Source organism: Natator depressus, chromosome 18 (assembly GCF_965152275.1).
Source record: "Natator depressus isolate rNatDep1 chromosome 18, rNatDep2.hap1, whole genome shotgun sequence".
NCBI lineage: Eukaryota > Metazoa > Chordata > Testudines > Cheloniidae > Natator > Natator depressus.
The window spans coordinates 18,244,786-18,272,310 of record NC_134251.1 but is presented as its reverse complement, the minus strand read 5'-3'; the positions used below and the strand labels follow the sequence as shown (position 1 = coordinate 18,272,310).

The 27,525-nt window shown below is 40.1% G+C and overlaps 1 protein-coding gene across 1 annotated transcript in view; it reads left to right on the top strand.

Moving 5' to 3' along the window:
• Nucleotides 1–23,068, top strand: part of MORN1 (MORN repeat containing 1) — a 104,606-nt gene extending 81,538 nt beyond the window's left edge. The window contains 2 exon segments of the mRNA XM_074933923.1: nucleotides 5,525–5,598; nucleotides 22,741–23,068. Coding sequence (XP_074790024.1) covers nucleotides 5,525–5,598; nucleotides 22,741–22,889 — 223 coding nt within the window. The 3' untranslated portion in view covers nucleotides 22,890–23,068.
• Nucleotides 23,069–27,525: the final 4,457 nt, after the last annotated feature.

The window sequence follows — 27,525 nt, the reverse complement described above, 5'->3', positions numbered from 1 at the left end:
AGCTGGATATCAAAGAAGTAAACTTTCACAACAGCAGCAAAGAGTCCTGTGGCACCTTATTGATGTATTGATGACAACAGGATAATAGAAAAGGACCATGCTGTTACATGCTGCACTTCTGTAGAATTTAGGGATACTGTTGCTTTTCTGCAGAAGTGATGGAAGCAAATGAGTCCTGTTTCTAAAAGGAAGAGGCCTCAGAAATGTCCCAAAAAGACTTTTATACCATCGATTTTACATCATCAGTTTTACAGGTGTGTGACTCTATTGACATACATGGTGTTTCACCTGATTTATCTCTGTCTAAGTGAGATGAGAATTAGGCTGGTTATCTGTACAACTATTCCTCATCTTTGGAGAAAGATTCTGTTTACAATATTGGTGTTTTCCAAAGAAGTGATCCTGCTTTGCAAGGGGTTCAGGGTTAATCTTTTGGCTTTATGTTTCTGCACACCAAGAGAGAATCCTCCTATTTGGGACAGAGTTTGCAATGAGTAATGCATGAAACTCAGTCTCTTTGTCTGTTCATGGAATATCTGTGAGCAGACTGTGATTCTCGCATGTATTTGCTACTTGAAAGCAAAGCATTCATAAAATATTTCTAAAATTATTTAAACGTCTGTAGATTGATTGTTAACACTTTCCTGCTTGAACTGTGTTCGTTAGTTATAATTGGCCATAAATCACGTGACTTAGCTTCTGCTCTCTGAATAGATGCTGGGAGAAGCACTCTCAGGACAAATTTTTTCATAGCTGAATTTACAATTCAGAGATATGACTCTGCCATTCACTTTCAGCGAATGTTTGAGCCAGTACCACTGAGTTGCTTGCAGTAGGAAAGTTAACGCCAAAGGATTGTGTGTGCCCAAAGTGAACCCATTTGAAAATCTGAGTGCAAGTTTACTGAAATCTCCCCTCCCACAAAAGTTCTGTATTCACCTAACTCAAGATATAGTACTGGACCTGAAGCAGAAATAATCCCATCCCTTCTACCCAAACTTTTGCTTGTGGGAGAGTCCACAGAGAAAAAAAGCATTTCCCTTAGAGAAGCTCTTCTCAACCACAGTGAGCGAGTGAGGGCTACAAGGGATTTGTACTTCCATTCTCTCCCATCTCCATCAGTCATGTGTACAGTTCTCCCAGGCCTGAAAGATGTTGTTTTTAACAAAACTTGATGGCCTGTTCTAATACCTTTACCGCGCTGTATGCAATGCATTACTACTAAAGTTCTAACAAACAAAGAGGGAATGATACTCCAGTTCTAATTAAAGAAATAGGCTTCTATTGCTAACAGGCTCTTTCCCTCCGCTCCAGTATTAAGGATCAATGGGCTGTCACATGCATATCTTTTTAATACATGCCAGCTGAGATGACATTAAAGTGATAGAATGATCACTATAATCAATGCAATTCAAAAGAGTTTTGTGGCTTAAACATGAACTTGACTTTCCTCTGAAATTCTGTCTTTAAAGGTAACATTGTCAGAGCAGCAAAGTACAAGGTTGCATTTTGGTTTGAAAATAATATAACCTTGGGATGGCAGAATTAAAAAAAAAATCTTCATGTAGCTGTAGGTTTTCTTATTTAACTCATATTTTAATGCAATTCAAAGGACCTCCATATTTATTCGTAGTGCCATACTAGACTGAATCAAAAAATATTCTCAAGTGGAAGGAAATCATACTGAGCTGCCCAAAGAGAAGAGCTAATGGAGGAGGCATCCTCAAGTTTTTATTTCCGTAATAGTAGTGTATTAAACCATGCAGATTGACACTGTGGCACATAAAAATGATTCATTCTACTCAAAGGCAGCTGACATTGATCTTTCTTTGCCTTTAAAACATGAAAGTATGGGTTGCCTGAATGGAGTGAGCATGTGTGTATTGCTGAATGCCAGTACAGGTAATACCAAACAGGCTTATCCGTGTCACTTGAAATGATAGGCTAATCTAGTGGGTTTTGGCCTCTCCATAAGCACATTTTTTTTGGCCCCTTACAAGCAGATGCATCTATTAAAGAGACCATCATGTTGATGCTGCAGTATACAATTACAGCAGGGAAAACAAAACACAAAAGGAACAGCTTAATTTTGAGCTAATGGAATCCATACATACCATTGTTTTCATATTTTAATCAGTGCTTTTAAAATCTACTTACACACAATACTTTTGAACTCTTTTGTTGTTGTTGTTGTTTTTTGTTCTGGGTTTATTTTTTCAACGCCCTAGAGGTTTTGTAAAAACTCTTAGGATTCTTGTAAACCCTTTTATTTCTCTTAAAGTTGGCAGACTAACAGGCTTTAGTTATTCTTAGTGCTAAATTATTTATCTTCCTTTCCCCTCCTAACCCTGACTTCTGAATCTTTAACTTGACTCTTGGGATATATCTGGGGCCTTTTTCCATTTAAAATAAAGCAGTTTTCATCTTTTGTCTTTCATTTTTTATCATGAAAATTGTACATGCAAAGTTTGAATATCTAAGTATCTTAAAGGTGCAGTGTCTGGATTTTTGTTTAAGTGTCATTTTCAGTAGACTAACCTTACTACATAAAGGACAATTTCAAATTCAACTTGTTCATGACAGCTAGTTCACCATCTGAAATCATTGTAGCAGTAGCATCTGGAGTTGAAATTTTTTAAGACACCAATACTATCTTACATAATGTATACTAGATCAGTCCCAAGGCTGTTTCCCCACAAGTCATAAATTAAAAAAAAGTTACTAAGCCTTTCTTGACAGTATGTATCTTGATATTGTATGATGATAAAACAACAGAATTTTCAATGCCAGAACACACATTTGATCCTTCAAATCCACATCCTGCTGAACCTAATGTTACAGCTCTACTTTGTTTGGGCATATCACTGGAAAGTGATTAATGTACTTTAATGGGACGTAAGCACATGCCTGAGTACTTTGCTGAACAGGAATAGTATTACTCAAACGCTTAAAGTTATGCACATTCCTAAGTGCATTGCTGAACTAGGGCCCTAACGACTTCTGGTGGGGAAGTAGCAGCACATAAACTCTGAAGTAACAAAGATCTTTTCATGCAAATGTCACTAGTGCTGGAAAAATAGTAACAAGAAATACAGAAAATATTAAATAAATATAACTATAACCTAAAAAACAGTTTTTCAGAGTTAACCATAGATGTTGATGGATTTTAATGCATATAGCTCCCTGTGCACAAAGGAATATAGCATACTCCCTAGAATGTGAATAACATATTTAACATTTTAAGGTAGATAGTTTTGCAGTCTGCGGGGTCATATAGCACACTTGTGATCAATGCAGGACCTATTAGGTTGATACTTTGAAGAACTGTCTTACTTTACTTTGCATTTTTGGTGCTATATAAGTAAAGAATGTAAGAGCAACACAGACAAAAAATATAAGATCTCTTTTTGGCTATAAGAATAAGCATTGCTAAAATATATATTATTTGACGAATTCCCCAAAAGCAGAAAGACAAATTGTCCAGACTAATAGAAAGAAAGGGGGTATTTTTGTATTCTTAGCCTGACCCCTTATTTACATTTATCTTAAAATATTCTGTCATTTAACACAGATAAACTATTGGTAGGTTTCCAAAGCAGAGATCTCAGGTCTCTCTGGAGGTGCTTGCTTTTGGTGGCAGCTTGTTTTTAGATGATTCTGGAGCTGGTGTAGATTCTGAGCTTTGTTTGGAAGTTGGCATTAATCATACAGTATATGTAAATGCGCTACTTCTGGTTATATAATTCAGTCTGGAGGTGAGCTATGTTTTTTAGGTTAGTTAATGAAACTTTTGTCTTCTTGGCTACTGCAGTGCTTTGCTACAAATCTTCTAGGTACAGCTCTTCAAGTTTTGCAGTTGGTAGGAAATTTAGTAGCTAAGGCCCTGATTCAGCAAAGCACTTAATCACATCTTTAACTTTTAAGCATGTATTTAAGTTCATCTATATTCAGCAACACAAACTCCCATTGACTTAAGTGTGACTTAAATATGCTTAAGTGTTTTGCTGAATCAGGGTCTAAATTAGTTGCTAGTTCTAAGTCTTTTCATCATGTTACCCCCTTTTCAACCTGTAGCATGTCCATGTGCAGACTGCCAATTAGGGCTCTGATTTAATAAAGCAAGAAAGTACATGCTTAAGTACGTGAATAGTCTCATTGACTTCAATATAGGACTTAAGCACCTGCTTAACATTAAGCGTCTGCTTATGTGCTTTCCTGAATAAGGATGCTTTCCTCAATGAGGGTCCATATGCTTAAAATTAAGCATGTGCTTAAGTGCTTTACTGAATCGGGGTGTAAAGAGTCACATACATTTGCACACATGGGCCAGATCCTCATGTGGTGTAAATCAGTGGAGCTATAACTATTTGCGCAATCTGAAGGTCTGGCTCTACGGGTCTGATTTTCCACTGCCTTCAACCTTATGCACTCATTTACAACTGTGCAATATGGGCACTTTGTACTCCCTTTGCATGAGTGTAAATGGGTGCATCCATTTATACCCATGGTGGGCAGTACAGAATCAGGCTCAGATTCCTTCATCCCACTATGGAATTCAGTTAATTTGGTTAATAGAATATTGGAATCATCAACCATTTTTAAAGCTAACCTTGCAAAATGCACAAAGTAAAACTTAATGTACCAACAAATACACACTGAAAGGGTCAAGTGTATCAGGTATGAGCTCTGCTATGAGATAGCTGTAAAGTGGTAAAAACTTTCTGAAAATCAGCGTGCACATGAGCCTATGGGGGTTTGATCCTTCATTATGGAAGTTTTGGTAATTATTTCAGTGGGAGCAGGATTGGACCTGTAAAGCATACCTTTGCTTCTGATTTCCTCTAGCCAGTACTGTCATGATACTCAGGCCAGGTAGAGTATGTGAGACTAACTGTATTAAATCTAGGGCTTTTGCTTTCTTTTAATGTTCTTATTTTTCCCAAGTCTTGGAGTGTCTTCTTGAAAAGTGGTTCAGAAATGTAAGTTTAATTGATGGGTTTTCTGATCGCTCTATATGTGAACGTACTTAAGATGACAGGTTTCAAAGTAGCAGCCGTGTTAGTCTGTATCTGCAAAAAGAAAAGGAGTACTTGTGGCACCTTAGAGACAAACAAATTTATTTGAGCATAAGCTTTCATGAGCTACAGCTCACTTCATCGGATGCATGCAGTGGAAAATACAGTGGGGAGATTTTATATACATAGAGAACGTGAAACAATGGGTGTTACCATACACACTGTAAGAAGAGTGATCAGTAGAGAATCAGGCTCAGATTTCTTCATCCCGCTATGGAATTCAGTTACTTTGGTTAATAATAATACTTAAGATGGAGATACGTGGATGGCTGTTTCAAATGCTGCTAGGAGATATGATATAGAAAAATTAGAAACTAGATAAAGCAGTAATAAGTATATTGTAACAGACAGTCCTGTATCTTGTAATGGTGGCTCTCCAGCTCTAATTTCTGAGTATCATTATCAGCAGAAGTGTTGTGATAGCTATGCTTTTTTCCTGTGTTCTGCAGGTCTGAAGTGACAGCCAAAGGGCACAAGTCAAAACAGGATCAGCAATCCATGAAGAACTCTAGAGTATTGCCAGGTAAGGATTTCGAGCTGTCTGCATTACCATGCACATCAAGTGAAGTGTTTCGGAAGCTGAGCAGCAGTGTAATTTCAGGATCAAAATAACTAGGTCATGATGAGGATCATGACCACTTGTTTTTAGTACATTTTCAGACCATTAAGTGGCAGGCTAGTCCTAATTTCCTAGGGCTTTGTTTCAAAACACATGATTTCTTCAACATCTTGTCTATCACAAAATGATAATAGTTTTAGGTTCCTCCGAAGTGAATCATGATTCTCTTGTACTTAAATCACTGTTTGTTTGGTGTCCGCCAAAACAATTATGATTTATCTTGGATCTGGTTATAAGCAAGGTCATGGAAGCCTTTTAACCTCACACTCTCAGTGACACCAAAAAGAAAACAGAATCACATATGGAAGGGAGCTCTCATAGTAGGAGCTCACTTTTAAAAAATTCAGTGATTGTGGAGGTGTGGCAATAGCATGGTGATAGACCAGGAAATCTGCATTTGAAGAGATGCTTGCCCTTTCAACCACAGTTAAGTAGAATAAGCAATGTATTCTGCTATGTATTCTGTATATCTGTATGATCTCCTGAGAGATCAGATCTCCTGATCTCTTGGGGCTAGATCCTTAGCTGATGTAAATCAGTCTAGCTGAGTTGAATCAATGGAGGTAGACCTATTTACACAAGCCATGGAGTTGGTCCTTGATGTCCAAGGTGCGTTGGTAGGATGGCAGGAGGCAGCACATTATGATCTCCTGATTGGAGGGTAAAGATTGAGAAAGCGTCTTACTGGGATTGGAAAAGATGAGAGAGAGTTTTTTTTCATATGCTATAAATAGTTACATTTTTAATTTTAAAAACCACATATTTTATCGTATCCATTTATAAAAACTATTCTTGTGAGTGTTTACCAAAAAGATTGCTGCTATCCTAGTACTCTCACTCTTCTGCTGAAAGTGAAAGATGTTTCTGCAGTTCTATGCTTAAAGCTTCCCAGGCACAGGGACTCAGTGATGAAATGGAAGACGAATTTTTATTAATGTTCTGTTATCAAAGATGTGCGTTTTTAAAAGTGAAGGTAATTAACCACTGGAACAGATTGCCAAGGGCTGTGGTAAATTCTCTATCACCTGGAGTCTTTAAACCTGGATTGGATGTCTGTCTAAATTATTCTATAGCTCAATTACACCAAGTCAGACTATATGATCATAATGGTCCCTTCTGCTTAAAAATCTGTGTATCTGTGAATTTAAAAATACACAAAAGAATAGCTGTTTCAGAACTTATCTGATTGATCTTGCATATTATAATTCTGACTTTATTGACTCTGTTGTTGACGGGACAGATTTCAGCCCCTGATTTGACTGGTCTACTCAAAGGATCGTTGTCATCTGCGATATTTTCTTTCATGTGTCTATTTCATTTTTATACTCATTACTACCAAGCTATAACTTTCTTTTTCATTTTTGAAGTTGGTGACCTCTGAAGGTTTTTGCATCTCTGAAAGTTTCATTGATGAAAAAATATCAGGTATCATATTCTGGAAAACCTATGGCCCATTAACTTATGTCTATTAATAGCTGAAAAATTCATAAACCTTTACATAATGATTTTCTTTAAGTACGGTAGTATTAGCTTTTATGATAATTTTACTGTTATTTATGATCCACAAAAATGTCCATCGAAAAGAGAGAGAATCACATAGGAAGGCTAATTTGTAGATACTTTAATAGCTTATATTAATTGTTGCAGTTTCTGTTAAAGAGTAAGGAGGTTACAAAGCCTGTCTTTATAAACCAAGAATAATTCTGTGTAAGAAAAGTTATATTATTAATGGTGCTTTGAAGTGATTTCTTGGGGAGCTGCAATAATTCATTCATAAATTCCATTCATCTTCTTTATGGTTTGAAAATATTTGTATCTGTACCATCATGACCTGATTAAAGTCCCTTTTTGTCTGTGTGCAGTTATCCTGTGCTTCACATTGATGTTTTTAAAGCTCAGAAATTAGTAGCAAATGCAGTTGCTTTCAGTACAGGAGACTGATCTGAAGAAACTCAGAATTTGAGTTGTTTGGGACCCACTCCTCCCTGATCTGATATCAATGGGAGTTCAGAGCACTTGGCGTGCACCAGGACTGGGCTCTTGGAGACTGATCCAGAAAACGCTAATTCATGTGCTTAACTTTACTTATAAGAGTAGCCCCCCTGAAATCTATGGGACTGTTCATGCAAAAAAATTGTGCATATGTTTAGGTTGGGCGGGGCAAAGTACTACAAGATTTGATGTAAGAAACAATTCTATGCTGGCCCAATGTAGGATGAGCGACTAGATGGCCCCAAAACACTATCTTTTACATCTCTAATTTATATACTCTCACATCCATATATATATATATATGACCAATGAAACAGTGGAGACCAAAAATGGGAGAAAAAGCTTGTGCCAAAGAAATTTTAAATGGTTTTTAAGTACTTGTCAGCATAAAGGCTTGCATGCTCTGAAGAAGACTCCTAAGCATTGCTGGTATATACCTAATGCAACTGAGACTGTCTTATATTTTTAGTTTAGTAATAAATAACATGCTCAACTACACGGCACCTGGAAACATCACATGTGGAAGGAAAATGTTCATATATAACTGCCCACAATTTATAGCAGAACTAACCCTTTCCTTGTGAGCCACCTGCCTGCTCCCACCCCCAAAAATGAGAAAAAAACAAACAAAAGAAGAAAGTGCCTTTATAGTTTTTGATCTGGTCAAGGGAAGTTTTGGCTAAAAAGATTAGTCGTGCACCAGACCAAAATAACTTGGTCTCTCTGATGTACCACCAGGGGGAGTGAGTTCCGCAGCCAAAGACTCTCCATCGAGGATACCCTGCCTTTCAACCTCAGGGATTGTCAGCAAGACCTGATCTCTGCTGCCACAAAGGTGTGTATAGGAAGAGGTGCAAGGTTGAATCCTTACCCCATTGAAATAAATGGGAGTTTTGCCATTGACACCAATCAAGCTAGGATTTCATCCGCAGTCTCTTACATAGCCATGTCTCCACCAGATAGGGAATTGTACCCAGTGGGGAACTAGGACAATGTCCATGTGTCCAGAAATGTCATTCTTCCAGCAGTTGGTTACTCTAAGCAGGCCAGTTGATGCATTCTGCACTAACAGAAGCTTCTGAGATAGGATAAACAGTAAAATGTAAAGAGATCTCAAAGACAAAAATTGCTAAGATAGCAAATGCATACTTTTTATACATCCAGGGTATACATATGTATTTCAGGGCTCTGTGCTTCACTGTTGTCAAGAAAACACTCCACAACATAGAAATGACCTTTCTTTCACCATATATAGAATTCCATTGAAATGAATGGGGCTGATTTTGTATGATATTATAGAATACACTGCCTCCTGTATTTTCCCACACTGTGTTTAGATGGGTTTTAAAAAGTAGCAAAGACATTTTATACGGTACTGCTTTGCAGTGCTTTAAAGAAACCAAATTCCAGATAGAGAGTTGTGATATTGTATTATTTTTTCCCTGTTTCAAATGTCATTGTATTTTTCAGAACAGATGGGAGGAGAAATAAAGGAGGGGAAGATTTGTATACAACAAAACCTAACAGCCTTTCATAGATTCATAAATTCATAGATTTTTAAGGCCAAAAGGGACCATTATGATAATCGAATCTGACCACCTGCATATCAAAGGGCAGAGAATTTCACCAAGTAATTCCTGAATCAAGCCCATAATTTCTATTTAAGCTAGGAAAAACACTGATCTTGATTTAAAGACTTCATGTAATGGAGAATCCACCACATCCCTAGGTAAGTTGTTCCAATAGTTGGTTAATGACCTTCGCTGTTAAAAATGTGCATCTTCTCAAGCTGCAGGGCAGGATATCATTTCTGGTACTCCACAGAATGAAAAACTTCAGAACCCAAGTCAGGAGCGATCTGGGCACTGAGTAGAGCGATACCATACGGATATCTTTTTCTGAATGGGTCTCAGAATTAAACCATTTGACAACCATTGGTAAGGATACGATTTGGACACGGAGGTCACAGATTCTGTGATTTTAACAGACCTCCATGACTCCTTTGGCTTCAGCCTACGCCAGAGCGGCAGGGCTGGAGTAGCGGCCGGCAGCCAGCTGCCAGGGCTGGAGCAGCCACCGGCACCCCCGTTTGTTAGTCCCCCTCATCCCCACACACTATTTTTAGTAATAGTCAGGGACTGGTCACAGGCTTCCATTAATTTTTGTTTATTGCCCACGACCTCTCCCTGAGTTTTACTAAAAATACCCCTGACAAAATCTTAACCATCAGTATAGTAACACTTGCCATAAGGTTCCGTATATAGTCTGAAAAATCTGACATTTCATTCTAGCTTGTGACAAGGTGCTCCAATCACCGCTAGGATGGCACCTCCTCCTGGCCGTTCTGGGGATTAGCTTCTCGAGGTCAATGCCCACTCCCGCAGTTGCATGCCATCTCTCCCTGGTCTGCAGTCCCTCTCTCACTCTGGGTGCTGCAGCCTCCTCTTTGTGACTTGGTCCTCTGGCCAGGTCACTATACGTGTTTTCCCCTTCTGGGGTACCAACGTCTTCCTTCAACAATCCTGGGCAGTCTTCCTATTTTCTGTCTCATAGTGCCATTCCCTCAGTGGCTGGCAGGAGAACCCAGCCTGCCCTCTACTCTGGGTTCCAGCTCAGGGACCCTCTAGCCAGCAATCAAGGTCTGTTCCATCCTGGACCTTACTGCCTTTCCCTGAGCCCTTTCCTTGCCATCTGGCACTCCCAACTGCAGACTACTTCTCTCTGTAGACCAAAACCTTCCTCCCTGCTTGCAGGGAGTGACTTCAGTCCATTTCCCATGAGCCCCCACCCCTGCCAGTTTCCTGCCTTTATAAATCCAGCCCAGCTTGTTCCTCATCAGTGGGGCTCCCTCACTCACTCAGGGAATTACTTAGCCACCTGACTTCCCTTAGCTATGGCCTGCCAGGTTATTTAGCCCCCTTCTCAAACCACATTAACCCTTTCCAGGCAAGTGTGGGGTTAACAACCCATCACATAGCTGTTAGATTTCAGTACACTTGAACTGAGGTTTGTGGGGAAGTCTGTGGAGAAACTGTTATTACTTTAATGATTGTTATAGGGCAAAACCTGCTCTTCTTTGCCCATGGTCACAGAGGGCTATGGCAGCTCTGGAACTGGTACACTGGTGTGGGTCCCGAATGGTAGAACCTAGCACAGAATTCTGCAAATTCTGGATCTGTGGTCTTCTGGGACTTCCTGCACTCTGGAGTAGCGATGAAGACAGGCAGGGCTTTTGGATCCATTGTTATATGTCTTGGAGTAGAGGATTCCTTTTCCCTCAGCCTTGGTGCCTGGGGTACATCTAAGTATGCAGCCTCTTTCCTCCAACTCTGCACTGAGAACATTTTTGAGACCTTTTATGGGCAGATTTTTTTTTTGGAGGAAAAAGAGGAGAAAGAGTAAAAGGAACATAATGTGTATGTATGTATGTAAGCAATAAGAGGGAAATAATGAAAGTTGCAAATAGAAATATGGAAAGAATATTTAATGAAAACACAACTGATCTAAGGGCTTCCTTAACCATGGAAAAATGCATTCCAACTGTCCAGTGCCCATTGTTATGCATTTACAATTAATACCACACCAAGGAACAGTTTTTGAAAATAACATTGTCCTGACGGTCATGCACATGGAAATAGCATGCAATTCTAATACTATACATATAGAGTGTATGAGAAGGATGGGGCTGGGGCCCAACACACACTAATAATTCCCTAGAAATTTTGTTATGCTTCTTAGTTTCAATTAATGAGAGCTGAATTTCAGACAATGTGGCTATTGCAGGAATGTTTGCTAAAGGCACAACTGTGTTCAAATAAACAAAAACCAACTGGCAGTGCTAGTGCAGTCTTCAGCCATGATCCTTTAAAGGCTTCTGAACAAGCTTAACTTTATGTACTGTGAGACTAGCCCTATTGACGTCAGTGGGGCACAGAGTAAAGCACGTCTTTGAGGGATCACAGCTTTATACTAGATCCTGAGGGGCCAACAAAACATGCTTTAAGGTGTAATTTTAAATATTTAAAGATTGTTCCTTACATGGAAAAACTTTTCTAATGTATTGGGGCAGTTCTTCAACATGTAAAATGTTCGTACTTGGTATTTGTACAATGTTTCAAAGGCTATCATATCCTCTGTGATATTTTTTTTAATTATTTTAGAGGCAAGCTATGGTGCATATTATTTGACTGCAAAGCTGCTGCATTTGGGGGGAATATATAATATTTGTGTACTTTGAAAGATATACTGTCAAAATTAAAGTTTTACAGCTTCTCCTTAGCTGGAGAGAACACACTTTTATTAATGCATAAGGCTGGAGAAATACATTTAACATATTAATTTTTAGGAATGGATGGTAGATAGGAATGATCATTTTAAATTCTTGGAAGGCACTCTGATCATATGCAATGGGGGACCACATAAGAACCTACTCTATCTTTCTGTCTGTTTGTCTACTCTGAGTTTTTATAACATTGAAAGCTGAATTTTCAGACATGGTCTCCAATTTTTTACTGGGGATACTCAATGTCATGGATTAGATGTGTTTCTACTGGGGTCCTGCAGGAATAATTTCTTGGCCCTACAACAGTTAACCTTTTTAGTAATGACCTGGAAGAAAACATAAAATCGTCACTGATAAAGTTTGCAGGTGGCCCCAAAATTGGGGGAGTTGTAATTGATTAAGGGGACAGGTCACTGATTCTGAGGGATCTGGATCACTTTGTAAACTGGGTGCAAGCAAACAGTATGTGTTTTAATGTGGCTAAATGTAAATGCATACATCCAGGAACAAAGAATGTAGGCCGTATATACAGGATGGGGGATTCTATCCTGGGAAGTAGTACTGAAAAAGATTTGGGGGTTGTGGTGGATAAACAGCTGAACATGAGCTCCCAGTGCAATGCTATGGTCAAAAGGGCTAATGCGATCCTTGAATGAATAAACAGGGGAATCTCGAGTAGGAATAAGGAGGTTGTTTTACTCTTGTATCTGCCTGCTACCATGTCCAGTACTGGCTACAATTCAAGAAGGATGTTGATAAATTAGAGAGGGTTCAGAAAAGAATGATTAAAGGATAAAGAAAATATGCCTTTATAATGATTGACTCCAAGAGTTCAATCTTAACCAAGAGAAGGTTAAGGGGTGACTTGATTACATTCTATAAGTACCTACATGGGAAACAAATTTAATAATGGGCTCTTCACTCTAGCAGAGAAAGATATATCACAATCCAATGGCTGGAAGTTGAAGCTAGCAAATTCAGACTGGAAATAAGGCCTAAATTTTTAACAGTGAGAGTAATTAACCATTGGAACAACTCATCAAAGGTTGTGGTGGATTGTCCATCTCTGACCATTTTTAAATCAAGATGGATGTTTTTCTAAAAGAATTTTGGGGGGGAGCTTCCATGGCCTGTGTTATACTGGAGGTCAGACTAGATCCCAATGGTCCCTTCTGACCTTGGAACCTGTGAATCTATTAAAGAAGTGGGGGCTATTGTGATATATTAAATCACAGATCTTTCTAACCAAGGGTTGTTTATTCATGAATGCAGTTACAACTGCAGACACAAACAAATAGGTTTGCATGCAAATTGCATTCCCTTCTTTACCAGGGTTCACACAAAGACCCCTTGTAGTTGAATATTATACTGCAAGCAAACAAATTGTTACATATGCCTAATTTCCTGCTTTACACATGTGCATCTCTGAAATTTTGTATGAGCAGTGGGTGCTTTGAAGCCAAGCTGAAAATTTGGCCTCTAAAGTCTTACATCTGCTTTAAGGGTAAAAGAATACACAAGTTTATTTTCTCCTCTACATTCATGTGTGTAACTTCCATCAACATATTAAAGGCCTACATCCTGTCTTCTACTTCAATAAGAATGTTGAAGAAGGTAGAGCTGTAACAGTCAGCACAGGTTCAAGTCATACTGTCTGCCCTGACACTGAAAGAATGGTTCAGGGGGTTCCAGTGGCGTTTACTTAGCAGCAGCTCTTATAGGTTCTCCAGAAACTAGCAAGATGAACTCTTCCTCCCCAGCAGGTAGCAAGTGCTTAGGGTATGGCCTGACCGTACCCAGCCTAGTTGGCCACCCCCCCCGAGGTCTTTGGAGTGCCACTGGCACTCTAGCCAGCCACTCTGTCTGTCAGGGAGTGCTTTTGACAGATTCTGCATGGCACCGATGAGCTTATACTGGGATACAGAGTAAGTCTCCTGTGCTCTCCAGCTCCCCATTGTAACTGTGCAGGGCAAGGTACAATTTAGCCCTCTTTATTCATGTAAATGCCCAAGTGCCTCACCTTTTGGGGTTAAATGTGAATTATTCTATAAGGGCAATGATAAGAAATCTGCATTACAAAGGACTCAGCCCCAGAAGCATAAGCAACTAAAATATCAGGGGATGGTGCATTTGCTCCTGAATATATGGTGGGTCAAACTTGGCTGTTGGGCGTTGGCCCTTACAGCTGCATCTCACACTGAATTAAAAGGCAAGGGAAAGGGTATGTTGCTGTATTTGTTGCTTCTTTGTATTTTGCCTTGTAACAGTGTGTCTGCATGTTGGGCTCTGACTCTGAGTTCCATGACTTGGCAGCGGGGAGCAGTATTTTTGGATCTAGCTTAAAATATTTGTGCTGGCTATTCTTTTTAACCCTGTTATCCTCTAGGTCCTTACAAACTGATTGTTCTTCTTCCAGTGCTTGCTCATGTCCCTTCTATTGGAGGTGTGTGTGCTTGCCACATACACCAGTGCCGGAAGTTTTTCCCTCAGTGATATCCATGATATCCACGTCCTCTGGAGTGGCACACGTATGCTGCCATATAAGGGGTGCTGCCGGCTCCCCCCACCCTCAGTTCCTTCTTACTGCCAGTGAAGGTGCTGGAACGTCTCCTTGCCTCAGCAAGCTTACTCCTCTCAACCTCACCATGGCCCGGGTCTGCCTCAGACTATTGAGTCACATGGCAGCATGCACGTACGTCATCTGCCATGGGAGGCTCAGACGGCAGCCCCTTCAATTCCTCATCCAGAGATCACCTGGACAAGGTCATCACCATCCCGCTGAAGGTACTTACCTCTCTGCAGTGGTGGACTGACCCAAGGTTGGTGCTGGAAGGAGTGCCATTCGACAGTCCATGGCCCACGGTCTCCCTGATATCAGCTGCCTCTGACCTCAGTTGGGGAACACATCTCGGTATGCTGTGGACACAGGGGATGTGGTCTCCAGAGGAGCTGGCATTACATATAAATGTCAGGGAGCTCAGAGCCATCTGCCTAGCCTGCGGTGTCTTCCTGCCTCAGTTGTCCGGTCAAGTAGTGCAGGTTTTGACAGACAACATGGCTTCGATGGTCTGTGTGAAAAGGCCAGGGGGAACTCACTCATTGGCTCTCTGTAAGGAAGCACTCTTCCTATGGGACTTTTGCATCCAGCATGCGATCCACCCAGAAGCTTCGCATCTCCTCAGTGTCCAAAACACGCTAGCAGATCGCTTCAGCAGGTCCTTTTCCTCCTACCACGAGTGGTCACTCCACTCAGAGGTTGTCCGGGCACTCTTCCAGAATTGGGGGGCTCCCCGCGTGGAACTGTTCGCCACCAGACAGAACAGGAAGTGTCATCAGTTCTGCTCTCTCCAAGGCCTCAGCGGGCGGCCTCTCCGATGCCTGTCTCCTGTCAGGGGCGGGGGATTTGATGTACTCATTCCCACCTATTCTGCTGATCAGCAGGGTCCTATCGAAAATCAAAAGGGACAAGGCTCAAGTCATTATGATCGCCCTGGCATGGCCTCGCCAGCACTGGTTCGGCACACTCATGGACCTGGCTGGGGCTGCTTCATGGCCATTGCCCAGCCACCTGGACCTACTCTTGCAGGACCACAGTCGGCTCCTACAGCCGAACCTTCCCTCTCTTCACCTCACGGCTTGGCTGCTGCATGGCTGAACCCAGAGGAACAGGCCTGCTCTAGTCAGGTACAGCAGGTTCTCTTGGAAAGCAGAAAGCCCCCCACCAGAGCGACTTACCTGGAAAAGTGGAAGAGGTTCTCCTGCTGGGTGTCAGAGCGTAGCATCTCCCCAACCCGGTTGTCTCTGCAGTCCATCCTGGATTACCTGCTCCACCTAAAGCACCAAGGCCTCACGCTTTCTTCCATGAAGGTGCACTTGGCAGCCATATCAGCCTTCCACCCGCATGTCCATGCTAATCAGTGTTCTCGCATGAGATGTCTATCTGGTTCCTAAAGGGCCTTGAGAGGCTCTTCTCGCCAGTCTGGTACCCAGTTCCCCAATGGTACCTCAACCTGGTCCTCTTTAGGCTTACGGGCCCGCCCTTTGAGCCAATGGGGTCTTGTTCCATCTCCCATCGGTCGTGGAAAGTTGCTTTCTTTGTAGCCATTACCTCGGTGAGGCGGGATGCTAGATTAAGGTCCTCACTTTGGAGCCTCCATATATGATATTCTACAAGGACAAGGTCCAGCTGCAACCTCATCCAGCTTTCCTGCATAAGGTGGTGTCCCCTTTTCATGTCAACCAGGATATTTTTCTCCTTGTGTTCTGTCCGAAGCCGCACTCCACCAATAAAGAGAGGCAGCTACACAGTCTGGATGTCTGGCACGCCCTACCGTTCTATCTGGAGTGCACCAAGCCCTTCAGCAGGACGACCCAGCTCTTTATCGCAACAGCATACAGGATGAAGGGTCTCCCGGTGTCCTCGCAGAGGATCTCGAATTGGATCACCACCTGCATCCGGACCTGTTATGAGCTGGCTCAGGCCGAGCTGCCGCCTATAGTGAAAGCCCACTGGACTAGGGCTTAAGCGTCCTCGGCGGCCTTCCTGGCGCATGTCCCTATCCAGGACATCTGCAAGACCACAACGTGGTCTTCGGTACACACATTCACGATGCACTACACCATCACCCAGCAAGCAAGAGGTGCCGCTGGATTTGGCAGAGCTGTGTTGCAATCGACATGTTATGAACTCCTACCCACCTCCACCTACAAATGGAATGGACACGGGCAAGCACTCAATGAAGAAAAGACAGTTACCTTTTTCGTAACTGGTGTTCTTCGAGATGTGTTTTAACCTTTTTGGTGAAAACTGAAGCAAAACAGGCATTAAACACCTCAGCCTTCTTGTTGTCATCAGCTATTCACTCTCCTTCCCCACTAAGTAGAGGATATACACTTTCCTTCATCTTTCTCTTTATCCTAATATATTAAAGAACCCCTTCTTATTGGCTTTTATGTTCCTTGCTAGGTGTAACTTATTTTGTGCTTTAGCCTTTCTGATTTTGCCCCTACATGCTTGTGCTGTTCATTTGTATTTCTTAATAATTCGTCCATATTTCCACTTTTTGTAGGATTCCATTATGATTTTCAGGTCATTAAAGTGCTCCTGATGGAGCCATATTGGCTTCTTACTATGTTTTCCTATCTTTCCTTCACAGTGGTATAGTTTGCAGTTGTGCTTTCAATATTGTCTCCATGAGACTCTGCCAGCTCTCCTGAACGCCTTTATCCCTTAGATTTTCTTCCCAGGGGACTTTAGCTACCCATTCTCTAAGTTTGTTAGTCTTTTTTTGAAGTCCATTGTTGTTATTTTGCTGTTCTCACTCCTTCCTTTCCTTAGAATCATGAAATCTATCATTTCATGATCTCTCTCATCCAAATTGCCTTCCACCTTCAGATTCTAAACCAATTCCTCCCTGTTGGTCAGAATCAAGTCTAAAATGGTGGTCCCCTGGTTAGTTCCTCCACTTTCTGAACAAAAGGTTGTCCCCAATACATCCCAGGAGCTTATTGAAAATGTTGTGTTTTGCCATATTAATTTTCCAAGAGATGTCTGGGTGGTTAAATTCCTCCCATGCTACGTGGTCTTGTGTATTGGATTTGTTATTTGTTTTAAAAATGCCTCATGCATCTCCTCATCCTGATTTGGTGGTCAATGGAAGACCCCCTACCAGCACATCATCCCTATTTTTTCCCTTTACATAGAGACTTTCAACTGGTCTGCCTCTCACCTTCTGCAGTCATCCTGACATTATGTGTGAAAGGACATTTCATTCCAGGTAATGTGAAATCTGTGTGCACTTGGTGCAGGATCACACAGCAGCTCTGAGTGTTAGAAGAATACACTTTAAATACTGCGTTACGTTGCTAATTGGTGCTGTGCTGTACTTTATACTTCTCTCTGGGGATTGGGTTGAAAAGCTATCTTTCCCAGCTTTTTGTGTTGTGACTACATATTTCTTTCCACACTTCGAGGTCGTACTAAAAGGGACAATTAAAACTGGAGCTCAGGTGCTGAATAGCCCATTTTTGTTTTCAAATCTTGCTTATCTTTAGTATAGATTAGTAAGAGTCTCACAGCACTTCTTCCAAGAGTAGGGTGTTAACCCAGGTGTCCTGGCCACATTCCAGCTTCAGTAATAACATCCTGCCTACCTAAATTCCCCCTGTAATTTCAATTTCATGCAGTGTTCTTCACTTCCAGCCCTAAATTATTGTGCGGTTCTGTACTTCATACCAGAAGTGGCTTTATATCAGCTGTGATTCCTATGGCCTTCATAGAGTTTCTAAAGTGCTTTGAGAGCCTTTACTGTAAAAGTCACTATCTCTATATAAAATCATTATCATTGCAATTTTCTTTCCATGCTACGTCTGTTGCCTATGCCCTCCTGTTAATCCATTCAGTTTAATAAAGCACCAAGCAATTTTAATCCTTGTGTGGTTTAAATAGAACACTACAGAAACTGCATTGTGAGCAATGTAATCATAAATTAACATGTATTTATAAAATCAATTATCTAATCTCAGTCAAAATTCCATTTCTTGCAAGTGCCTGGACATTTTCTCACCAGTTTAAATAAATTGCATTATGCTATTACTTTGTGTACACAATCTGTATATGGATCTGTTATACAGATAAAGTTTTGTCTACTTACTGGTCCAAAAAACAGTTTTAACTTATTTTACAGTTCTCATATCCCAGAGAAATATTCGGCTGGGCAGAGAAATTCATTGTCCGCAGTCCCAATGGGCTTTGTTCTGTTTTGCAAGAATACATTTGGAGTCATATTCTGGCTTTTGATATGCACCAAGCACACCACTTCCATTGATATCAATGGGAGCCCCTTGCATCGGCAGCCAGAAAACAGCCCTGGAGTCTTTACACTCTCCCATGGTAGGAAATTTTCAGGATTAATTGCTCTACATAGAATTAAATTGAACATTTAAGAAGCTTAGTTCTGTTTTCTTGCTCCTTTTTTACAGTGTAGCCCATTCCTACAGATATAAGTTTCAATATGCAGAGAAATTCCCAGTCTCTGCAAAAAGAACTAACACCTCCCCCCTTCCCATCTTGTTTTAATATGTTTTCTGGTGCCAAAACATACAGAAGGCTAATATGTCACAAAGGAAAAGTAAGAAGAATAGGACTGTTTCTAAGGCAACAAAACGTTTTTATTTTATTTCCCACTCACTTTTATAATGGTTCCTGTTGCTTTGAAACTCTCAGGCATTTTGCACGCAATAAAAGGGGCAAATAACTTTCTTTCCTGAAAGTCTTTTATTTGTGGTGTTTCTTATCTAAGCCAAAACGTAACTGCTTAAATGGCAGATGCAGTTACCCTCTGTTTACATAGCACCTTGGTGACTGCTTTAAAAGCATACACCGATTTTATTACTATTATTAATCCCAATTATACAGCACAGCACTTCATTTTGTATGGTGTTTTTCATGCAAAGTCTCTCCCAAAATGTGTAAAAAAAGTTTAATAAGGCAAAGTTAAGTACTAGCAGAAGGGAAGAGAAATTCAGGGATATAGGCAAGGGACAAGAGAGAAGTTTTCAGTTAAGATTTGAAAACAGATTGGGCCTGATTCTCATTTACACTGATGCCCCTTAAAACTGCTGTGGCATTACATTTCGACCCACTTTAAGGCCTCTTTGCATTCCACTGTGTAAATGAGAATCAGGCCCATTGTGTCTGTAAGACAGCATTATGTGGGAAGGTTGTTCTAGACGGCTAGAGCTCCAGAATTATAGGCTGTCTCAGTAAAGGAAGGGTGGTTGTCTTAACAGTCAAAGAGGAGGGTTGTGCTAGATGAGCCGCTGGAGTGGGGAGGCAGAAGAGAAAGAGGTGGAGTCTTTAAGGCAGGTTGGAGCAAAATCTATGGAGAATGCTGAAAAGAAAGGCAGTATAGAACTGGATCCTAAAATGAATGACGAACCAGGGGAGTAGTTTGAGGATGAAGGTGATATGGATCAGACTTATTGATACATTTGAGAAAGTGGGCACCAATGTTTTGCAAATGCTGGAGTCTCCAAGGTGAAGCCAAGGAGAAGGGAGCTGCCATAGGCAGGGTGAAAGGTGAAAGCTTGGGTCAGAATCTCTGCAAAGACGTGTGCCAAGCCTTCACTTTCAGTGAGCTCTAGAAATCACCAAACTCAGCCCAAATGTTAGTACAGAATAGTATTTTAAAATATTAACAGATTATTGAAATTATAACTGCAGGTCTTCAATATTATTATGTTCTGAACTCTGTTAATCATATTTCTTCTTCCTTTCTCCTATCATCAATATACTTCTTGTGCACTTCCATGATTTCATTCTAAAAGTGTATTTTTTGTACAGTAAAGTATCAGCAAAGGCAAACCTCCTTTAATGCATTTTAAGTTATATTGACTAATCCTGGATAATTCTGTTACTGTAACATGCAAACACTGACAGTCCTTAGTGGCTTGTACAGCCTCGTGAGACTTTTGTGTCTGAGAATCTAGTAGTTATAGAGACAGCAGGATGAGGTGGAGAGAGCTGAGCTATTAACAGTTCATTCTAGGCCCTCTAGTGTTGTTAGTCTACATTTTGGACTTGAAGTAAAGAAAATGAGAAGGATAGCAGTACCAACACCTCCAGATACTCCTAGTTATAGGCAAACTTCATGGCAACTAGGTTAATAAATTCATTTTTAACTAAGTGACTCTATGCCATATTAGATTACAATATCCAAAAATAATTGTTGGACTTATTAAGGACCCAAGGAGTCATGGATCCCCTTCTTAATGTTTTAGAGAAATGATTCAGTATAAGACTTAATCTTTTTTTTTTACAGTTCCAAAATACTTCATTTAAAGTTAAAAAGCTAGACAATCAGTCTGCACCGCTGTCTACCTCACTGGAACACATGGCCACCACTAGCAAAAACTGCCAGCTTTATTAGTCTAGTTCCAGGCACATACTATAAGTAGCACAGAAATGTTTAAAATCAAACCTTTAGTTGGGCATAGGAGTGTAGCAGAGCAGAAATAGACCAGCTAGCAGATATTTTCAACAAGACACAGGACAAAGACACTTTACTTGGATCCTGCTCTCTGGTGCCTCTAGAAGTGAAGATACACATTGCAGATGGGAAAAGAGAAGAGGGCCTTTAGTGTCAGTCAGAATATGACATTCTTTAGGCTGTAACCTAAATATCCTGGGTGTTTTTGCTTCTGCAAATACAGTGCTTTAAAAACCTTCACTTACCACAACATCATGGCCCAGAGGCTTAGTAACGGGATATAGAACCTGCCACCTATAAATTGTCACTTGGAATCCAACCCAGGTTGGTAGTGGCCTGTGTGAAATGAGTTTGATGGCCATAATCCAGTTACCAGAAGACAAGTGTACACATCACAGAAGTTGCTGCTTATAATTGGCCCTGAAAATTCTGTATTCTTTTGCTACATGTGTGGATCTCCATTGAAGTCAGTGGGAGATTTGCATGTGAAAGGACTGTAAGGTCATACCCTGATTAATCTGTATATAGAGAGTCCCTTTCCTTCCCAGCTGCCAAGCAACATATATAGTAGCTGACAAACATTTGTATCCCAAATGTGTCACCATTATAGTCCCACAGTCTGTAGAAAGCAATACTCGTTTTAAATTATTTTCAGTACATAACATCTAATTTGATTTTCATGGATTTCCAGGTACTGCTTTTCATAGTTCACAAAAGACATCATACTTGTTGATTGTAGGGTCAACTCAATCTTTCATTCTTCGGAGGTGGATAAATTGACTTCCATGCAGTTACTTTGTGTTAGTCTCTTTTAGGAAACCTTCAGCCATAGGTCTTGTTCACTCTTTGTAGAAATTAGAGATCCTAAAGAGATTTTCGTAAGAGGCAGGGTCTGCCCCTGTGTCCTGGGTCAAAATTTCCCCTTTTCCTCTCCCATTTCGCTTTGTGCTGTGGGTAGGTTCTCCATGTTTCTGGAACACTCTTGCCCAGAGGTGGCTGCTTTTCAGGGGGGCTAGATGTATTTAGGTCCTGTTCCAGGTTTACACATGTGCTTAACTTTACACTTGTGAATAAAGGGGGAGGGATAGCTCAGTGGTTTGAGCGTTGGCCTGCTAAACCCAGGGTTGTGAGTTCAATCCTTGAGGGGGCCATTTAGGGATCTGAGACAAAAAATGGGGATTGGTCCTGCTTTGAGCAGGGGGTTGGACTAGATGACCTCCTGAGGTCTCTTCCATCCCTGATATTCTATGATTCTAGGAGTAGTCCTATTGAAACCAATGACACTATTCATGTGCATAAAGGCAGCATGTGCACAAGTGCTTGCAGGACAAGAGTCACAGTCTGTTACACTCTTTGAGAGCCTATAAAAATATAAAGTATTATTATAAATTATATATGATCATAAATCATCATCTAAGTTACATTTTTTGTGGTGATGGTGGTGGTTTTTTGCTATTTTAACTGTGTATTGTTTGGGGAGATTATTGTATATGCTAATCTACTGTACTGTGATATGTGAGCACAGATTGTCATACTTTCCAGTAAATGATGAAATCTTTTTTATGTATTTATGCTTTAACAAGAATAGAAAACAATCAAAAATACTCATTTTTGCTTTCTATTTTTCATGGACACTGTACACTACTTTCCATATGTGAGAATTAATGTGATGATGGAGGAATGTAGATACAAGGACAATTCTATCATTGTTCCCCGTGCTTTTTTTTCTACTTCTTCTTCATTTAATATTTTTAATTCCCAACTTTCCCTTATCTTTTCCAGGCCAGTATGTGATTATGGTCCATGAAGTGACCATGCCCCCATTCTTGGGCCAGACTCTTCCACCTGCTTTCAAACTCTTGAGGGTTTTGCCAGAGAAAACCAAAGTCAAGAACATTAAAAAGGAAACTATGAAAGCCACCAGCACATAAAGAAGGAACATAAATGTGTAAAGAGTCATGATCCTTATCCAGCACCCACTGAAGTCAGTGGAAGTTTTACCATTGAGTACAATGGGAGTTGGATTAAGTTCTTGAGCCTTGATCGTGCCCATGCAGTTGGGGTTTAAGTTTGAATATTGTGGACCAATCAAAGCAAAGAAATAATTGACCACCAGAGATCCATTTCACACTGGTCCTGTCTGGTAACATTTTAGAAGACAAATAGATATTTCAGATTGTATTATGAGAAGTAGGTAAAAGACTGTAATCAACTCTATTTTTCAGCAGTACAATAGAACCTCAGACTTCTGAACACCTCAGGAATGGAGGTTGTCTGTAACTCTGAAATGTTCATAACTCTGAACAAAACGTTATGGTTGTTCTTTCAAAAGTTTACAGCGGAACATTAACTTAATGCAGCTTTGAAACTTTACTATGCAGAAGAAAAATACTGCTTTCCCTTTATTTTTTTTAGTAGTTTATGTTTAACAAAGCACTGTACTGTATTTGCTTTTTTTTTTTTTTTTTTTTTTTTTTTTTGTCTCTGCTGCTCTCTGATCGTGTACTTCCGGTTCCAATGGAGGTGTGTGGTTGACTGGTCAGTTTATAACTCTGGTGTTCGTAACTCTGAGATTGTATTGTATATAAATTGTGTGTATTTTAACAGAATTGAATTCAAATGAACTGGAGTTTATGCAACAGTTCGATCAGATAATGATGATGCTATAAAACCTGTTGAACCAGCTGGGCAGCTAATAGATGAAAATGTACGTGCAAATTAACTTTTATGGCCACTATGAACACCTCTGTAATAACATGTTTACTAATATATTGTTCTGTGCATAAAGTCTTGTTCATTACCTACATATTAAAAACACTTGCCCACTACAAGATGGCAACCAGGCTGCTATCCTCTCTCTTGAAACTAGAAAAGGAGTACTTGTGGCACCTTAGAGACTAACCAATTTATTTGAGCATGAGCTTTCGTTAGTCTCTAAGGTGCCACAAGTACTCCTTTTCTTTTTGCGAATACAGACTAACACGGCTGTTACTCTGAAACCTCTCTTGAAACTGGTTCCTGTCATCACCTGAGGAGGATAAAAGCTGGGTTAATTATTCCAAAAATGTCTTTGTTGAATAGTCCAGAAATGAAGCTGAGTGGTGGTGGTAAAGTGTTGAGTTGAACCAATTGTAACATATTTGTGTTAGTGGCAGCTACTGTTGGAAATGCAATATAGAATGCCATATTGGATGAAATGTTCAAGGTGTAGTCATAAAACACATGAAAGTTAGCCATGTAACAAGAAAAGAATGGAGTTCTGAGTGTAAAAAGGGATCAGAGAAAAATAAGGGATTTTAAAAAATTAAATAAGAGCATCTCCTGGAAAAACAAAATCATTACTATCTGGCAAGGGTTTATCAGTGTGATTTACTACCAAATGCCAACATCTAAAATGAAAACTTATGGTAAAAATTAGAGCAGGGGGGAAATATGTTAAAACTCAAAATGAGAAATTTTCTTTGATGTCTGCTTGTTGATTCAGAATTTCCCATTTTCAATCATCTTAGTTTTTTAAAAATAATTTTTTGAGATTAAAACCTTACCTGATTTTTAGCATTGTATTAAGTGCATTGCCTGACTGCAGAGTACAGAGAGCATTGAAGGGGGGAACTATGTAGTGATCTGTATAGACTGCTCAGACCTGAGCTCTGTGTAAGCTCCAGTACTTTGTCTCTTTCACCAACTGAAGCTGGTCCAATAAAAGATATTACCTCACTTACCTTGTCTCTCACAAACTTGAAGATTTATATATCTCCTGACCAAAAGACTTTCATTATTTCACATCACAAATAAACCAGAGATCCTGTAGATCTCTGTTAAGTATAATGAGCTCCTGTGCACAGTGGAGATTGATGACATCTGAAGCTAGGCAGACAAAATTAATCCATAAGAATAGGTTCAGCATCTGCTCACAACACCGAGTCAAGATCATACTGTGGACCTTATCTCGATCGCCTCCATTTAAGTCAACAGTAAAACTTCTGTTAACTTCAAAAAGAGCCATATGAAGCATTCAAAACCAGGTAGGCAGTGCTCACCCTGAGGAATCTCTGCTGGATAGACATTTCTATGATCACCTTGGGAACACAGGTGAGGCAGTAAATATATGCTGCAAGGGATCACTACAACTTTCTATAACCTCTAATGGCTTGTTCCTTTCCTTCAGAACACATCAGAGCTGCATGACTCAAATCCTTCATTTCCTTTTACTTTATGAGACCAACCTTCTTTTCTGTTCCTTGCTTTGTTATAACCACTATAATTTTGCTGGAGGAGTATTTCTAATTATTACAAATAACAGTAGGTCACACCTTTCTCTCACTTTTCATCCAAGAATCTCAGTCAACACATTTCTTGAAGTCATATCCATCAAGTCTTTAAATCAAGATTGGATGTCATTCTAAGAGAGATTCACTAGTTTAGCCAGAAGTCACTGGGAGTGATATTCTCACCTGTGTTTATGCAGGCGGTCAGATTATGTGATCGTTACAGTCCTTTCTGGCCTTTAAAATCTATGAGTTTTATAGCATTAATTAACCAAGCATCTAAACATCCCTGTAAAGTAGGGAAGTGTTGTTATTCCCATTTTACAAATGGAGAAACTGAGGCATGGAGCAGTAACTGGGCCACAGCCACACAGTGGATCAGTGGTGGTTTGGGAATAGAAACCAGGAATCCTGACTCTGTCCTCTTACTCAGAACTTTATACTTTACCTTTGTGGTAATATGGTGCTAAGTGCTCTTACCGGTCTTGTTTTTGAATTCATGAGAAAAGCCTCTTAAATAATTAAACCTGCCTTTCTCATGGCTATCTTAGCCTAGCATAGAAAGCTAGAGCATTACATATCATCTCTCTTTTGTTGTTTTGTTATATATAAATACATACACAGCTTACTGACTGACAAGTTCTTTACCATTAACCAAAAAGGAGAGGAGTATCCCTTATCGAACACATGATGTACTGTCATAGCCCAACCAGAAGATAAATCAAACATTACAATCATAAGTCTTTCTGCTTCTCTAGAATTAGCAGATTTTTATCTCTCTCCCTCACCCCTCTCCAAAGAATGTTTCTGTAGTGGACAAACTCCTGGTGTGCTGTCTCCATGTCAGTAGACCTTGTTAACTGGCCACTCGCAGTTCTTGTCAGACATCAGAATAATGAGCTACATGTGCTATTGATTTAATGACATCTCTCGCTACTAGGAATCGATCTTATGCTTTCTGTGCACTAAAGCAAGTTTAAGAATAGGTTCATTCAGGGTTAGCTAACTCTAAAGATCTACAGGCTTTGAGATCATGTTCCCTGCAAAGTGTGAGTTATACAGTATAAACCTTTTAGAAGATCAGGACTCTGTCTTTCTGCCGTAATCAGTTTAAAAGTCTAATTTCCAAATACTCTAGCCCAGATAAACTATTATGCCACCCTCTACTGCATTGCAATCCCCATTACAGTGAAGCAAGGGGAGCAGGAGTCCTTGGGATTATAAACGATACCTCTTTTTCTTTTCCTAATAAGACTTGTTGGGTTGTCTGTTATCATTACAGGAAATGAACACGTACAGCTAATGGGTAGAATGGCTTTGCTCTCAGATAAATTGTCCAAATGTAAATATAAATCCTCTGTAGTGAGATTCTTTACAGTTTTCCCAGGAGAGGGGGTTCCTTGCTATGAAAGCTGTGCATTCTGTCATACATTAAATAAATGTCAACGTGTAGCATGTGGTGTAGGCCAGAGAAGGATCTTCAATGGCTCTTGCTGTATGCAATTTTCGAGGCATATGATCCCCTAGGTAACTCATTTTTGGAAAATTGCTAAAATACAGACAACTCTAGCAACAATTTTTGGTTTTGTTTCCTTGAAAAGCTGCCCTCACTTTGTTCAGAGCAATATCCTGGGAGATCACCTGGAGAGAAGCCCTCACTAACTGTCAACAGTACCTGAAAATAAAAGTTTTAATTAAAAGTGGCATTTCTGAATCTCCTACTGGCTGCCATATTATTGTGAATTTGACATTGTTTGTGGCACCAGCAGAAGCCAGAGATCATAAACAAGATTTGATCTTACCTGGGAATTTATTTTTGTGGTATTTTTGAAGGTTTTAACATCAGAAGAAGAACTTTTACTTTGAAGTTTAAAATAAATGCAAAGTGTTTACAGACAGCAAGTTCTTCTGATCCTTAAACCAGCTGAAAAGCAGGATTGAACATTACCATATAGTTTTAGTGTGAAACAGGAGTAGAAAACAGTGGGGGTTCTGACAAGTTGAAACCTGCTGGTAAAGATGCATCAGAATGACAGTTTTTAAATGACTTAGGTGTAGGCTCTAGGGCCCAGAGCTGCAAAGGTATTTAGGTACTTAATTGCCATTTGACTTCAATGGGAATTAGGTGCCTAAATACCTTTGAGCATGTGGGCCTAGGTGATCAGTGTTAAGGTGCGATCATACAGTTATCCAGTCAATGGAGCTACTTCCATCAGAATAGATAGTTTATTTATGTAGCAATATGTATTCTTTTTCTCTTTCTCCTTTGTTTAGCTCTGTCATTATGGAAGGCAGTGAT